Source organism: Pecten maximus, chromosome 8, assembly GCF_902652985.1.
Source record: "Pecten maximus chromosome 8, xPecMax1.1, whole genome shotgun sequence".
In the NCBI taxonomy this organism is placed as follows: Eukaryota; Metazoa; Mollusca; class Bivalvia; order Pectinida; family Pectinidae; genus Pecten; species Pecten maximus.
Genome location: NC_047022.1, coordinates 1,261,981 through 1,278,753, shown reverse-complemented (window position 1 = coordinate 1,278,753; position 16,773 = coordinate 1,261,981). Strand labels below are relative to the sequence as shown.

The 16,773-nt window shown below is 35.0% G+C and overlaps 1 protein-coding gene across 1 annotated transcript in view; it reads left to right on the top strand.

Annotated features, from left to right (window-relative positions):
* Positions 1–208: 208 nt before the first annotated feature.
* The window catches only part of LOC117332830, a 42,628-nt gene continuing 26,063 nt past the window's right edge, over positions 209–16,773 (top strand). The window contains exons 1-8 of the mRNA XM_033891880.1: positions 209–495; positions 1,850–1,874; positions 3,892–3,929; positions 4,108–4,287; positions 4,820–4,975; positions 6,395–6,586; positions 8,746–9,045; positions 11,413–11,637. Coding sequence (XP_033747771.1) covers positions 219–495; positions 1,850–1,874; positions 3,892–3,929; positions 4,108–4,287; positions 4,820–4,975; positions 6,395–6,586; positions 8,746–9,045; positions 11,413–11,637 — 1,393 coding nt within the window. The 5' untranslated portion in view covers positions 209–218. The remainder of the gene's footprint in view (positions 496–1,849; positions 1,875–3,891; positions 3,930–4,107; positions 4,288–4,819; positions 4,976–6,394; positions 6,587–8,745; positions 9,046–11,412; positions 11,638–16,773) is intronic.

Sequence of the window (16,773 nt, the reverse complement as noted above, 5' to 3'; positions counted from 1 at the left end):
TAGTCAAAATTCAAACGAACCTAATACTTTGTTTGACTGGGATAATGATACTATCATATCAATCATATCATATGCCAGTAGCATGCTAGGATGAAGTTTGTGTTAAGCTTTTGCTTTAGTCAAAATTAAAACATACGCAATACTGTGTTTGACTGGGTTGATGATACCATCATATAAATTATTTCACATGGTTCTTTACAGCAGAAGATCCAGTTATTATGATGCACGAGCCAAAATATCACACCAGAGTAGGATCCACGGTATTCTTGGATTGTTCAGTGATTCCTGTACCAGAAAGAATTTTATGGAAACGAAACAAAAGTCCACCACCAACGGCAAAACTTTTTGATGACAATCATAAATACTATTATGGGACAACATCGCCTACACTTGTGATAAAAAACCCGAACAAAACATATGATGAAGCTCACTACCAATGTACGGCAGAAGCCAATGGAAAAGTTGCAAGTGGCGATATCGTACAACTACAAGTGTGTAAGTATAGACTATTACATGCTTGCAGATAATTTCTTTCATGGTTTCAAGATAGATTGGTGGTACATTGATATTTTCTTTCCTAACATAAAACGAAAATCAAGAGCCTTGGTTCACGTTTATATGTAAAATAAAGTATTTAAAAAAACAACCCGATATCAGATTAAAAAACTCCCTCGGATTCCTAAAATGAAATCAATAAAATATAGGTACAAAACAAGTAGACTCAGATAAAACTTTACTCCTAAAGAGATATATAAAGTACTTGAATATCACAAACTTATTACAGTTTTCAAATATATCATTTTGCTCAAAGCAATGCTCTATATACTATAAAATGGATCCAAATCTAAACACTGAGAATTATATTAGGAGCAATCAAAAACAATCTCAACAGTTTACTTGCGAATTATCTCACAAACTTGTAAATGATATTGAAATACCATTTATATAAATATCTATTTTACCACCAAATTAAATTTCACGCGTGGTATAAACTGTTTGTTATCAAACAGTTGCATTGAATATTTAATGCCTTGGGAGTTCAATAACACCCACCGATTGTGGTAGAATATAATATATCAATCGTATAAATCTTGATGGAATTTCCTCTAACACTACACCACCTTTTAATATTTAAACAAAAAGCAATAAGCACTGAAATATTAGATGATAAATAGAAATAGAACTTGTAGGCACATTTACAATTACATGACATGGTAATATGACATGGTAAAACAGGCAAGTTATGTGATAAAAACATTCTAAACAGATGAAGTAACCAGATATATTTATGACTATTTCTGGTGACAACTATCCAACAATCTTGTGTCCTGTCTTAAGGTGGTGTCAAAACATCTTGTGTCCTGTCCACAGTTGGGGAATCGAGTTGAATTGATCCCCGAAATTTGTGTGACGTAAGGAGAAGGGTCAGTCGAATATTCAAACCTAGAATTGATAAAGATCTATCTAGAATCAGAAGAAACAATTAGATATCTTCGTCCACAGATATTTTGACTGGTTTACAGCCAGAATTGTGTATAAAATTAGCCGATTGACCTCACCTCCCCCACTCCCAGCCAAATCAGCATAACAGTCATGTTTCCAGTCTTTGAACCCTTCTACACTTCTCTGCGCGTCACTGCTCTACTTCTTGTACTTATTTCCACTTATATATCACGAAAGTACAAATAGATAATAAAAGGTCGGAAGTGAATAGCTATTAAAGTGAATGTCACTGAATGGTAAACAGAATGAGAATGAAGTTTTTGTGAGAAAACCACAGTTAAAATCAGATAGATAAAATAAGACCTACATTTAAACCTGCATTTTAATTCTTATTTCTTTCCTGCAGCTGATGATGAACCAAGGGAGAGTAGGTATGTAATCACGACAATCGATCATCCTACATACAGGTGAAGTTATATATTCAAGAAGGCTTTCAGAACTCTCTGGACTATTAACAATTTAATGATATCAATTAATATAAACAACAAAGAATATAGGTAAGGGAAACAGAAATTGATCACTGCTCCGGTAATATTAGTATTGACAACTTTATATTTTAGAAATTCTCGGTTTTTGTTGTACCTGCAATCATATTATCATAGGGATATGGAGGTAAAGCCTTTAAATCCCTACTTGCCCCTGAACGATTGAATGGGTTTTGATGAAATGTGATCTGGAGCATTATTTTGAAAAGGAGATATAATATGGTATAAACGGAGGGTGTGACTCCCTTGGGGCCGGAGGGGCGGGGCCCAATCGGGAAATGTAGATAAATACTTTAAACCCTTACTAATCCTGAACGTCTGAATGGAATTTGATGAAATTTGGTCTTGAGCATTATTGGGAAGATTTAATGTTGTAAAGTTGGAGGATGTTGTTCTCCTGGAGCAGGAGGGACTGGGCCAAATGGGGGAAATAGAGGTAATGATTTTAATGAAATTTGGTATAATTCTATATAAACGAAGGATGTGGCACTCATGGGGCAGGGGGAAATTGACCCAATATGGGAAATATTTAGGAATGACAGTTATTGGTGCACTTGTGGTTTGAACCATTATTTGGAGAGGCAGTTCAAAAGAAGGAAATATTTGAAATATAACTTAAGTTAGAATTATATGTTCCCATAATTACTGAAATATCCTGGTGAGCGATGAAGGTCCTCTGGGCCCCCTGTTTCCTAACTGAGCATGATCGGGGCTTAAATTTTAGTTGTCAACATTGTCAAATTAAGGTTTTATTATTTAAAGTTTATTTACATTGATGGATTACCATTTATTTATCAATTATTTAGATATGATGCTGACACTTTTGGAGCCAAATATTATTGTTGTAGATTGCGAAACAGGAAAAACATTGCTGTTTTTTGCTGAATTTGGCATGTTCCGAAATTTATTTTCCATTTTTTTTTTATCATTGTATGAAGATGTTGGGGGAGGCAGTAAGAGGACATGTAATTGATTAAAAGATACCCCCAATATGCTAGTTATCCCCAGTCGAAAATAGGAAGGGATATTGTAAATTCGCTTTAACGTACAATTACTCATAAACCATAAACCATAACCATTGCTCTCTTTTTGGTAGTGCTTGCTTTAAATAACTTTTTTAGTCAAAAAGTCCGAGATTAAAGTCGTTGTTACTCCCTTACTAGTTCCACGGGTGGGGGACTATTTCTCTGTTGTATCTATCTGTTCTTTTGTCCGTTCACACTTTATCTGGTCACTAGAATGTCATATCTGGGTCTTGGAAATAATCTTCACTTACAGCAACCCTAATTATCTTTTGATAGAAGGCATCCACGTTCCTGATTCATGTGTAAACGAAAATGTGTGTTACACACATAAGTGCCACTAGGAACACTCTGCATTAGGTTTGTTGTTTGTTGGTTGGTCGGCTTTATCACCTCTTGAATAGCAAGAGACATTTTGATGCGGAGTCTCTTTGTAGTAGCTGGTGGATACCTTATTAGACCACATACGCGACTTACGTTGCATTTAGAGTAATTAGGTTAATGTGTCTTGTCCAATGACACATCCACGTCACCACAAACCGCTGCATTCCTCAGCTTCCCGAGAAACACAAACCGACATTTGCGAGGAACGTAAAGCTACGCATCCCGGACATTCATCTGAGGTTACATAAGCCAACTGACACCTTCTGTGTTAGGAGGAGGGAATGCTTACTTTGGTTTACCATCAGTACTTTCAAACCTATTGATTTTTTTTCAATTTAAGTAAAACCTTCTTTAGACGTTACATGTAATTAATTTTTCAGAAATTCAGATTTTATTTCAAAGAAACTATTCAGTAGAATATTCTCAGACACACAGCTGTTCACAACGTTAAAAATTTAGAAATTTAAGACTGGACTAATGTTGTGTACTTTTTTCAGTACAACAGAACGTCATTCACAACAGAGCGGTGAACGAGGTGGGTATACCTTTATGCCTTATTTACAAATAACAAACTACATATTCAGAGAAACTTTTTGGTATGTTACATGACAAGTTTTATGCATTTTTTGGGGGAAATTGATTCTTGCTTGAAATGCAACATTATTCTGCTATATAAATGACCCTTAATGTGAATAACTTGATAATCATTACAGGAGTCACAATGAAGAGAGTTTACACTGTAGCCTTGGTGTCAGTCATTTTTGGAATTCAAATGGTGCTGTCTGACTATGATTATGGATCCTCGTTGTCAGATCTAACAAGCAATGGATGGGCTTTGGTTGTTTGTACGGTGTCAGTTCTATTATTTCAATGGCTCTGGTGTCGTGTCACAGGTATCTACCGGTATTTCATGATCACTTGATGGCAGCATGTTTTTTTTATCGTAATAGATTTTATAAGAAACAAACAAAAACATTGAATCCAAACTGATATCTCAGCTTACACCCTTCACAAAAAGAAAACTTGATAAGAGTCTTTTCGAATGTTCATCATATTACACATGAGATCAGATATCAGCCTGTAACATGCTTGGGTAAAGGGTTGCCAAGTTTGTTAAAATAAATTACATTCAAGGGCGCAGCGTTGAAATGGCTAAAATCTTTAAACGTCTTCTCAACAATCAAAAAGGCCATTGCATCTGATATTTCCCTGCAGCATGCTGAGCTTGACAGCCAAGTTTGTTCAAAAGAATTTACATTCAAGGTCACAGAATCCAATAGTTTTAAATCTCTAAACAATGATTTCTCAATGGTCAATGGTATCTTTATGAAATTTTAAAAATGCATGCTTTACCAACAAGTATTGTGCAGTGTACCGTCAAACAGTCAGCATATACATTGGTTTATTGTTGTTGTTTTTTTGTAGACCTCTGTAGTCATAACCAAGGTTGCTTGATGTTGCTTAAAGCTAAAAATGCTAACATTGACATGGAAAGACAAGAGTCGAAACAAGACATTGAAAGCACATTTGCAAAAGGAACTCATCAGGATGGACGAGTGAAGAATGTCGAGCTGAAAAATGGTAAGTGTGTTGTACATTTTGAAAATATCAAATTGTCGTATCAAACCATATGGACTGGACACGAATTCCCAACCCAATACGCGTATATATATTTTAAAGGTAGAACACGTTTTCTCTTACAAGAAGAGAAAGCCGAACAAACGCTTTTAAGATTTTTAAGATTTTTATTATGTTACCAGTCGATAATCCCACTTAATTATATATCAACGCAAAGAGAAATATTTAATTTCTCCAACAAGTGTTAAAGTAGTCAAGTAGTCAAAGTAGTAGACAAGTAGTCTCAATGCTGTGTGCCGATAGGTCTTCACAAAGTAAAGTTCCAGTTACCTGTGATATATACCTGTAGTTCGGCCCAGGTGTATGGGTATTTTTTTAGGCATGGTGGTCAAATGGTAGAACGCAGGGCTACGTTAACAGAAATGTCGCTGGTTCGAGTCCAGGCACGGGCGCTGTATCCTTGAACAAGATACTTTACTCAATTGTATTTAGGCGACTCAGCTGTAATTGAGTACCTGGTAGGGCATTACAAGAAATGCTGTATGTAAGCTGTAAGCGTCGAAATGACTGCTGCTGTGAATTACTTTCAGGTCATTTTTTCACTATTAACAGACACCAACTGTTTCCTCGGAATACTAACAAAGTCTTGTCGTGGTTTTGTTACGTTGGCATGAAGAAGTAATAGCAGGTTTTACTTTGAAATTTAATTGAAAATAACTTTCTGACTTTGTAAACTTTATTTAGTTAACAAAAATTGCGAAACAGGTTATATCAACTTATATTAATCGGACAAGTGACCAATTCCTTCTCACGCCCGATCGGGGAATCGAACCTCGGTCGCCTAGGTGAAAGGCAAATGCGTTACCACTGTTCCACTAGAAATACCTTAAAATATCACAAGAGTTAAGAAACATCTAGAGTTTCTGAATTCACTTCATCAAATTAAACATTTATATACGTTTAGTTAAGTTGACACATGCACAATTTCCCTCATGAAGCCAGCTTAACCGTACAGTTTCTACATTTTATGAGGCATATTCTCTAAAACAATCACCATGTAATTCAAACAGAAAGCAAATACGAATAAAAATATAAATAATCGTGGAGACCCTTGAAGCAGTACAAGGATAACTAAAAATTCACTGAAGTTTTACGCATGGCTATATTTTAGCTATCTTGGAGAGTTTACATTCCTGCATATAATTAGTTGGTGACTCGTGAATGTAAGTGTAATATTTATTGATACTGTAATTATGAACTGCTTATGTCACTAAAATGAAGATTCGATATCAAGATCATAACGTTTATTAAATTGATCTTAAAAAGTGGAAGATTTGCACTTTCTCAAACAATTATACTATTTGCTAAACATATTGAAATTACTTTTACAGATTTTTTTTTCTTTGTAATTTTACTATACAGGTTCTGTACAAGTATGTATAGATATCACTGCTGCTAGAAGTCCTTTAGAACCGTCTTCTGTACATCTCGCTGAAGAGTTTAAACATTATCTGCTGGATGGTGGAACTATACAACTAACTGACGAATCACAGACAGTGTTAGATATAGACAACGACAGTTTCCAGATAACACCACATAAGGCAAGAGAGGATGGTAAGTTATTCTTTTATTGAACAATTGATATCAGCTTACAAACTGAAAAAGCATCAGTGTAATGACGTATATTTATGATATTCACCAATGCATCATTGAATCGATAAACAACGGTAATAAGTACATTTTGTATGCTGTAAAATCAGCATATATATATACCACAGTACATCTGCCTCGTCTCAATACACCAAATACACAATCAAGATAAAGAACTCCATCGACCTAGTGAAACGACCCAATTTGGAGAAAATTGTGATTGTCGACAAACCTTCATAAATTGATAGAATTGTTGCAATCAACAGACAGATAGTTTTTATATCGCCTGAAAAAGGTATCACTATGTTAGCGTTCGTGGTGTCGGCGGCGGCGGCGGCTGCATCCGCACAAACGGTTTCAATGCGATAACTTGAGTTCCATTGAGCCAATCAAACTCAAACTTCATACAGTGCTTGCTTGGGATTGCTTTTCAGGTTTGAAGGTCAAAGGTCAAAGTCCCTGTTGCTATTAATAGAAAATTAGTTTCTATGCAAATAATTCGAATTCACTTGGGCCAATCAAGCTCAAACGTTGTAGAGTGCTTTCTTATCGCAACTGGTTGCGTTGCTTTGGATTGTTTTTCAGGTTTGAACGTCAGAGGTCAAGGTCGCTGTTACTATAAATAGAAATATATTTCCATGTGATAACTCGAGTTGTCCCTGCCAATCAGACTCAAACGTCATACAGTGCTTCCTTACCAAAAGTGCTTGCTTAGATTAGAATAGTAACAGAAAAAGTTTTGCTTGCGATAACTTGAGATACCTTGGGCCAATCAAACGCAAACTTGATGCATTGCTTTCTTACAGAAAGTGCTTGATTGGGATTACTATCAGGTTCGATGTTCAAAGGTCAGGGTCACTGTAACTGTTAATTAAAAATTGGTTTCCATGCAATAATTCGAGTTCCCTTTGGCGAATCAAACTCAAACTTTGTATAGTCCTTCCTTATTAAAAGTGGGATTGCTTTTAAGGTTCGAAGGTCAAGGTCACTGTAAATAAATAGAAAGTCTGTCTCTTTGGGTCAATCAACCCAAATCTTCATATAGTACTTACTGGTTTCTGTATGAAAACCACTTAAATTTTGCATGAAACTTGTTTTGATTTGCAGAGCAGATCATTTTGATTGCTGTGCAGGCGACACATCCATTTTCGTGGAATTCTTGTCCGTTCTTCGTCCACCCCTCAAGTTATCTTCTATGCCCAAAAATATAACACGAGGCTCATTAAGAGGGCAAGTCCACATTCATAGCTGGTTTTAAACTACTATTTAAAAGTGAGATGACCAATTCAGCGATGTCGTACTCCTGATTAATTCATGTGTGATATCAAGATGGTACATTTTTATAGAGGCACTGGTACCTCAGCAAAAGGGTCACCTGCCCTGCCCCTCGCAAATGAAGGGCTATCAAGTTTGTTCAAATAAATGACATTGACCTACATTCAAGGTTACAATGGTCAAATAGTCTTAAAAATGTTAATGACTTCTTATTTATAGCAAAGAGGCCATAGGATTTGATATTGGGTCTGTAGCATGCTTTACAGGTTTATTAACCTCCTTGGTAGATACTATTAAAACCAATATGCTACCTTTTCATTCATATAAACAATGCAACCCCATAAACAAGTATTTTTTAGGTACAACAAGCTACAGCAAATGAAACCGAACGCAAGTTTTGATGACTTCTATTCTTATTTCGAGACATTGTCCGGTGAACGAGATCATTCTGACAATGATTTTGGTTCATGATGATGTTGATTTAATTAATTATTTAATGAATAAGAATATCAAATTTCCAAAAATTGAAACGACAGTTTCGAAACTAAGAAAATCTTTTACGTCACATGCTAAAACTATTTACTAGTATCCTTATTATGAGGCTGAGTAAATTCGCGGACGAGAACAACATATTATCGAATGCCTAATTTGGTTTCCGTTCAGGTATGCGAACTCTCGATAATCGGCACTCAACACCTTGCCTTGGTGACATCCATTTGTCAACGAGTACGGTCTTATGCGACCTCAGAGATAACAAATAAACAATTATATCTTAACAAAAGTGTAATGATACAGATTATGAAGCAACATGTGTTTGATGTTTACTTTATATTCCTTTTGTTGAATAGATCTTCCGTATGTAAACATCAGCCATGGCGAGTTCATTGTTCCCGTCGGGAAAACGGCCATCATCCAATCATACGTCATTGCATCACTGAAGGTTACATCAATTCAGTGGTTTAAAATAGAAGGTGATGAAGACATTCCAATAGAAATAGATAACAAAAGATATTTCGGAAGCTGCAATACTTCTCCCACTTTAATTATCCGCAAGACAAACAACGACGATCAGGGACAGTACATGTGTACAGCTACCAACTGTAAAGGAACAGGTTGGAGCGACGTATCGGTTCTGTCCATACAATCTGGTAAATACGATTATATTTTCTATTAATGTAAAAGAGACAACATCATCTATCACTAAAATCATAACGATGATTGAATTAGGTATTTGTATTGTTGGCCTAACCTGTTCGAATGCAAGAATACAAGTGTTTTTACTTACGCAAAAGAAGATTCCTAGTGACTTATCAATCATCGGTATAACATACATTAACGTTCAACAATACCTACGTCATAACTTGTGCAGAGACAGTGCTTTCCTTATCCTTTATTTTGATCTAAATTAGAGTGCTTTGAGATAAGGGAAGTAACTCTTTGCATGTAAAAAGACTTGGTCATTATCCTTTGATGAAGTAACTCTTACTAGGAATGCAATCATTTTGATATTATTATGACCGAGTGTCGTTTTCGGCCATAATCCTTATGTAATAATTGTTCTCCATGATCATGTCACAAAATATCACACCAGTCCATTGGTTGCCATTCCTCATGTTTTATTTTAACTATAAACATGAATACATATATTGATGTACATATAGTTGTCCAACACCTCTCAGTCACACCCATATATATCATCCATACTTGGAACTTAACTGTTCACTGTCGACTCTAAACCAGAGTCTGAATATAATATTTTAGTATCCAAGAAAACCTCCTTCTAATTGATATCGTCCTTCTAATGGAATCTTCCTTTCTTATTCATTCTCCTGATTCTGGAATCCTAGATTCTTCCTATTTTGATTCCCCTGATTCTGTAATCCCCTATTTTGGGCTCTTAGCCCTTACTTTATAGTTTCAGCTCGTCCCTCGCGGAGGACACCCAGTATAGACTCCCTAGGGATCTCTGGATATTGCTTGACAGGACTAGTTTGTATTTGTTACACTTAAGTTTCCTTTGTCATAGCAAACAAACTTCACTATTTACAATCAATATAAAAGTTATATCTAAAAGAGGACTTCTTCTATTTTCTACTGATATAGAAATTACATAAAACCATTATCAAGTATAAATATTACCTTAGAAATACAGACTTCTATTTACTGTTCATTACAGTAAAAGCTACCCAGCTTCTAAACTATGTTGTCTATTGAATTATAAAACAATGTATAAATTCTAGACCACTTACTGCATCTAATGGTATGGATATTATAGTCCACATTAAAATAGTTATTAAGTTATTTATTGTTTTAAATATAAAACAAACACAACCTCTTAAACTATCTTTAGCTTAGGATGTCTCCTGTACCATATGGTCACCATGGGGGACAGACTCTTCCCTTCAGTCAGGGGTTATGGGCCCAGCATGGCACCTTTACCTATACAGTGGACAGACTTATGCTGTTATCTATATACAGTGTGTATATATTATATTTGTTTACATAACATAATTAAGACTATTTCTATCTGTCATATTATCATGAAAATAGAATTATTTCAAATATTGGACATCAAGAGATAAACAATACTCTGTCATAAGAATAGTCCCTTGGGGTCTCTCCCCACCCTTAAAGTCTTAGTTCCTTTGTTATATCTTTGAAACTGTTCAGATCATCTTCCCATAACCACATATGCCATTGTTGGGCATCGAGAGATGAACAAAATCCTGATGTTAACATAGGCCAAAGGGTATATCCCCTACCTAAATCATGTTGAGTCTGGACTTTGTTTCTGGGTTATATCTTTGGAGCAATTGAAATCCTATCTTCGTAATCATTAATAGCATTTTAGACATTAACAAATACAGTTATTAACGGATTGAATATGAATAAGTTTTTGTTGTTTGCTCAATCAACCAGGTGAATGATACAGGCCCTCTGTGCCTCTTGTTTCTCATGTGATCCGAGGAACCGGCTATACCATAGCGTGGAGTCCGTCATCCATCAACCTTTTCATTAACTCGCTACTAGTCATAAAGGAATGAATTGAGTGTGACCAAATTCAAACAAAAGCATGTTTTGGGAAAGGGGATCAAATTTTGATAAATGATAACTTTGGGCCCTGGGGGCAGGTAGATAGGCCCAATGGAGGAAATAAAGGTCATTCGTTTTAATCATTCTCTGTCGTGAAGGATGGGGTATATATTTACCCCAAAAAATTTTAATAAGGTCACAGGGGTCAAATGTGTTGAAATCTTTAAACACTGCTTTCTTCTTAGCCAGGAGACTCCGAGACCTAATATTTGGGCAATAGTATGCTGGAATGAAGAACATTTATTTACATAAATAAACTTAGCCTACTCTGATAATTTAATAAGGTGTTATCAGCTCTAGTTAATATCTGCATAAATTACCTAGATCATTTTCAAAGTTGCTGTAGAACAAGATGTGCGATACAGGTCCATTGGGCCTCTTGTCAAATTTAAGTGCTGGAATACCGGGTAATATTTTGTCAGGTAATGCTGCTTCTCTCAGTAATGACACCAGTGATGTTATGGAAGACGTCGGTACTGTCAGATACGATGCCGATGCTGTTGGAAAAGACGATGATAATGTCAGTGGTGATGCCTGTGCTGTTAGTAAAGGCGATGATAATGTCAGTGGTGATGCCGGTGCTGTTAGTAAAGGCGATGATGTGGTGAATGATGATACTGATACCACCAAGCTATTTCGATCGAAAGGTAGGGTTAACATCTACGTTGAGTTGTTTGTAAATGATTTGTGTAGATAAACAAAACTCTTTTGAAGTTGTATATGGTAAAATTACACACATTTTTGTATTGGTCCTAAATTATCACTTTGAAAAGCTTTTTGCTTAGCATGGCCGTACATCGTAGCATGGCCGTACATTGAGATGAAAAATTACCTAAGAAAGCAGGTAGACTTTATGCCTTGCTGCTTGCCCATCTCTCCTCCAGTCTATCTGTCTATGTGTGATGTTTTGCACCTTGCACAAAATTCATCAAAGTATTTTGTTACACCCGATTAGATTTTGTTGGTCACCGATCAAAATTGGATGCTTGAATAGAAAAAACTTGATCAGTTTTGAAATAAAACAGCATGGTGTATATAAAGTACTAGCTTACTTACATGTAACTGATTTAATTTATTTTTACATCACAAAGCATCAATATTTTCACCTGATATTGGTGGTCATTGGTCTATTTTAAAGGTCAAAGATCATACAGCTTTGACACACAAGTTGTATGTTTATAGCCTCAGATTAATAACAAAGTTGAGTTGTTGTTGTTTTCAAGCGCCGTGCCTTGCACAGCCACCTCTACTAGTCATATCCGAACTAGGCGAGGACCAAATAATTCTTAACTTCTAGGGGAATCAACTATTGCTTATTTCTACCATAAATCCCAAGGAGTTCAGAATTTATACAAAACAAAAAAACAAAAAACGAAGTATTTGTTATTTTGTAATTTTGATTGATGCTTTTATATGGTAGAAAACGCATATTTGGGGTAAATAGATTATAAAAACGTTAAAGTCATACACAATGGTATATCACTGAGTATTCAGAACTATTTTCGGCTCAAATCATTATACTCTTTCTGTCTGGTTTGTGTGAGGGGGAGGTAGCTTTTTATATTCTCGTTGAATATTGATATTAAATTGGGCTCCGTCCGTCCGTGTGTCCGTCCGAGATTCTTTTCCGGGCTATAACTCCATAACCGTTCAACGCAGCTCCTTTAAACTTTTTGTATATATCCGACTAGTGCCCTAGTTGTGCCTTTTGCTATTGCGGACCTTCCATTTTCGGTATTTTTTCTGTCACCATGGAAACTTAGTCAAAAATACCAAATTACTGTTTCCTTTTGTTTCCGGGCTATAACTCCATAACCGTTCAACGCAGCTCCTTGAAACTTTCTGTATATATCAGGCTAATGCCCTAGTTGTGCTTTTGCTATTACAGACCTTCCATTGTCGGTATTTTTTTCTGTCACCATGGAAACTTAATCAAAAATACAAAATTACTTTTCCCTTAATAACTCTTACTTTGAACTTGATATATACATGTATTTGGGTTTTCATACCAACTGCGGGGCGTGGGGGATAAAGCCAAGCTTTGCGGCTCCTTGTTATGATTATTATTGAGACATTATAAAGTCATCTCAAGGGTTAATAAAAATGACACTCAACCATAGAATACTGGTTTTAGATTCGCATTGTTTTTCAATTGGCAAGCATAAGTGTAATCTCAAGATGTTTCTCCGTTTGATGCTCAAAATGAAAGTACATATGTTTGGTACTCATCATAACATCTACACTTAATTAGATGTGATGACATCATAACATCTACACTTAATTAGATGTGATGACATCATAACATCTACTCTTAATTAGATGTGATGACATCATAACATCTACACTTAATTAGATGTGATGACATCATGACATCTACACTTAATTAGATGTGATGACATCATAACATCTACACTTAATTAGATGTGATGACATCATAACATCTACTCTTAATTAGATGTGATGACATCTACACTTAATTAGATGTGATGACATCATAACATCTACACTTAATTAGATGTGATGACATCATAACATCTACACTTAATTAGATGTGATGACCATCATAACATCTACACTTAATTAGATGTGATGACATCATAACATCTACACTTAATTAGATGTGATGACATCATAACATCTACTCTTAATTAGATGTGATGACATCATAACATCTACACTTAATTAGATGTGATGACATCATAACATCTACACTTAATTAGATGTGATGACATCATGACATCTACACTTAATTAGATATGATGACATCATAACATCTACACTTAATTAGATGTGATGACATCACAACATCTACACTTAATTAGATGTGATGACCATCATAACATCTACACTTAATTAGATGTGATGACATCATGACATCTACACTTAATTAGATGTGATGACATCATAACATCTACACTTAATTAGATGTGATGACATGACATCTACACTTAATTAGATGTGATGACATCATAACATCTACACTTAATTAGATGTGATGACCATCATAACATCTACACTTAATTAGATGTGATGACATCATAACATCTACACTTAATTAGATGTGATGACATCATAACATCTACTCTTAATTAGATGTGATGACATCATAACATCTACACTTAATTAGATGTGATGACATCATAACATCTACTCTTAATTAGATGTGATGACCATCATAACATCTACGCTTAATTTGATGTGATGACATCATAACATCTACACTTAATTAGATGTGATGACATCATAACATCTACTCTTAATTAGATGTGATGACATCATAACATCTACACTTAATTAGATGTGATGACATCATAACATCTACACTTAATTAGATGTGATGACATCATAACATCTACTCTTAATTAGATGTGATGACATCATAACATTTACTCTTAATTAGATGTGATGACCATCATAACATCTACGCTTAATTTGATGTGATGACATCATATTATCAGGCGTCATTTTCCAAGAATTTATACAAAAATGGCCATGCTGGTAGACATGGATGAAGTGATTATGAGGTAAAGCCTAGCTTGTTTCCACAACGAAGATTCCGATAGCAATAAATAGGTTGCTTTGTTTAAAACTGTGGATGCTAAAATGCTTGTATATGCAACATGATTGATCGGTTCAACAATGCACCAAAACGAATAAGATGGGCCCATTCGTCGGTAACGATCAAAAAGCAAGTTTCTTCTACCTAAAGTTATCAATGATCAAAAGTCTAATCATGATCGAGATGAAATAATATATGGAGAAAAAATGCAGTGAATTGAATGAACAATCATGAAAATGTAGGTCAAAATATGTTGGAAAATAATTTAAGAAAATCCTTCAGAAAATCACGATGTTGTTTATCAGGAAATGTGATGGACATTTAAAACCCCAAGATCAACCAAATAATTTAGTTTAACAAAGTATGCCAATTAAGTGAGCTTTAGAAATAATTCTGCATTAATTCTGGGGGAATTAATGCAACAACGGTGTTTTCAAAGACAATATCAAATTCTTGAAGATGACATGATGATCGTCAGTAAAACATCCAGGAATGTACATAAACACTAACAGCCCATAAAAACTACTTTCTTTTTCCTGACATTTTATTGTCATCTGAGACGAAGTTGATTTATTGCGATCGATTTTTGTCCTGCTTTGTCCGTCGTCCGTCGTAAACAATTTGCATTTTCAACTTCTTTTCAAAAGCCAACAGGCCCAGGGACCTAATATTGGGTCTGAAGCATGTTGGGATGAAGGGCTACTAATTTTGTTTCTATGCATGACCTTGACATTCATTTAAGGTCACGTGGTTCAAATATGGTAAATTCTTTAAGTAACTTCTCCTTGATAATCATGAGGCTTAGAGTCTTGATATATAAAGCCTACAGCATGTTTGGGAAAAGGGCTATCAAAATTGTTCAAATGAATGACCTTGACCTTTATTCACGGTCACAGGAGTCAAATATGCTAAAGTCTTTAAATGACTTCTCCTCCTTAAGCAAAAGGTTCAGATATCTGATATTAGGTCAATAACATGATGAGTGGAAGGGCTATCAAGATAATTCAAATGAATGACCTTGACCTTCATTCAAGGTCACATGGGGTCAAAATACTTAAATCTTTTAAGCCCACAGACCTGATATAGGGCTTTTGCAACAAGTCTAAATACTAAACTTTATTTTCCTACATGTGTGTACTCTTGTTTATTGTTAAGGGTGAAATAGTTTAATTTTGAATCTTTTCATTATATGCACAAATATTAGTTACGTCAATCATTTTCGAATGATAGACGTACCCTGCAATCTGGAATAACTTACCTGTTGATACAAGACCTGCAAGATCCCTCCCTATTTTTAAACAAAACCTGATGGGAAGCAAGTTAAGAACAGCTTGAATTTTTTAGCTACAGATCTAGAATTAACGCTTTTATTTTCGCTATATTAGCGTGTATTCTGTCAATTCTTACACTTCGCTACATTAGCATATATGTATATTGGACATTCCGTCTCTAACTGAATACTTAATGGTTTAGCATGGAAGAAATGTGTGTCTTTGCTTCTGTGAAAATCTTCTGTAATTGTGAAATGTTTCTTTAAAGGGATATCACGGTAAACCAATTTTTATTTTGTATTTTTTCATATAATTGGGTATATACATGTATATATTATAAAATATAACCTTATGAACAATAACGTACATACAACCTGCAAATTATTAATTATAAAAAGGTTATCACAATTCATTGATCAATAGTCTGGATATGTAAAATTGTGGCATACAAGATATAATGCACAACAAACTACAACACCTGAAAACAAAATTGGCTTCCCAAGTGAATCGACTGCGGTTGAAAACGGTTACAGCTTCTAAATGGGTCAAAGACATTCCTAGAATTACACTGGGGAAGCAGTACAATTGATTGGAACAGTTCAAACATGAAAGCAATGACTGCAGTAATACGGACGTTGCTTGTATTCGGCTTGATTGCTGGACAGTAGGCCATAACAAACTCGGTAATATTCATACAAACTCTGTAATATTTACACAAACTCGGTAATATTAATACAGTCTGTACCAGTACTTCGCTACTGTCTCTCACTACTAAAGTGTGTATATGCACTGTGTTTACACTTATATACACATAAATATTTGCACCAAAAAGTTTAAACCAATATATCATATCGTTATCATCTAACCCAGATGGAATATTTCAACTTGTATGCTATCGTGTGTTTGTGTTTACAAATGAAAATGCCTTGATTACAAAACAGTCACATGATGAT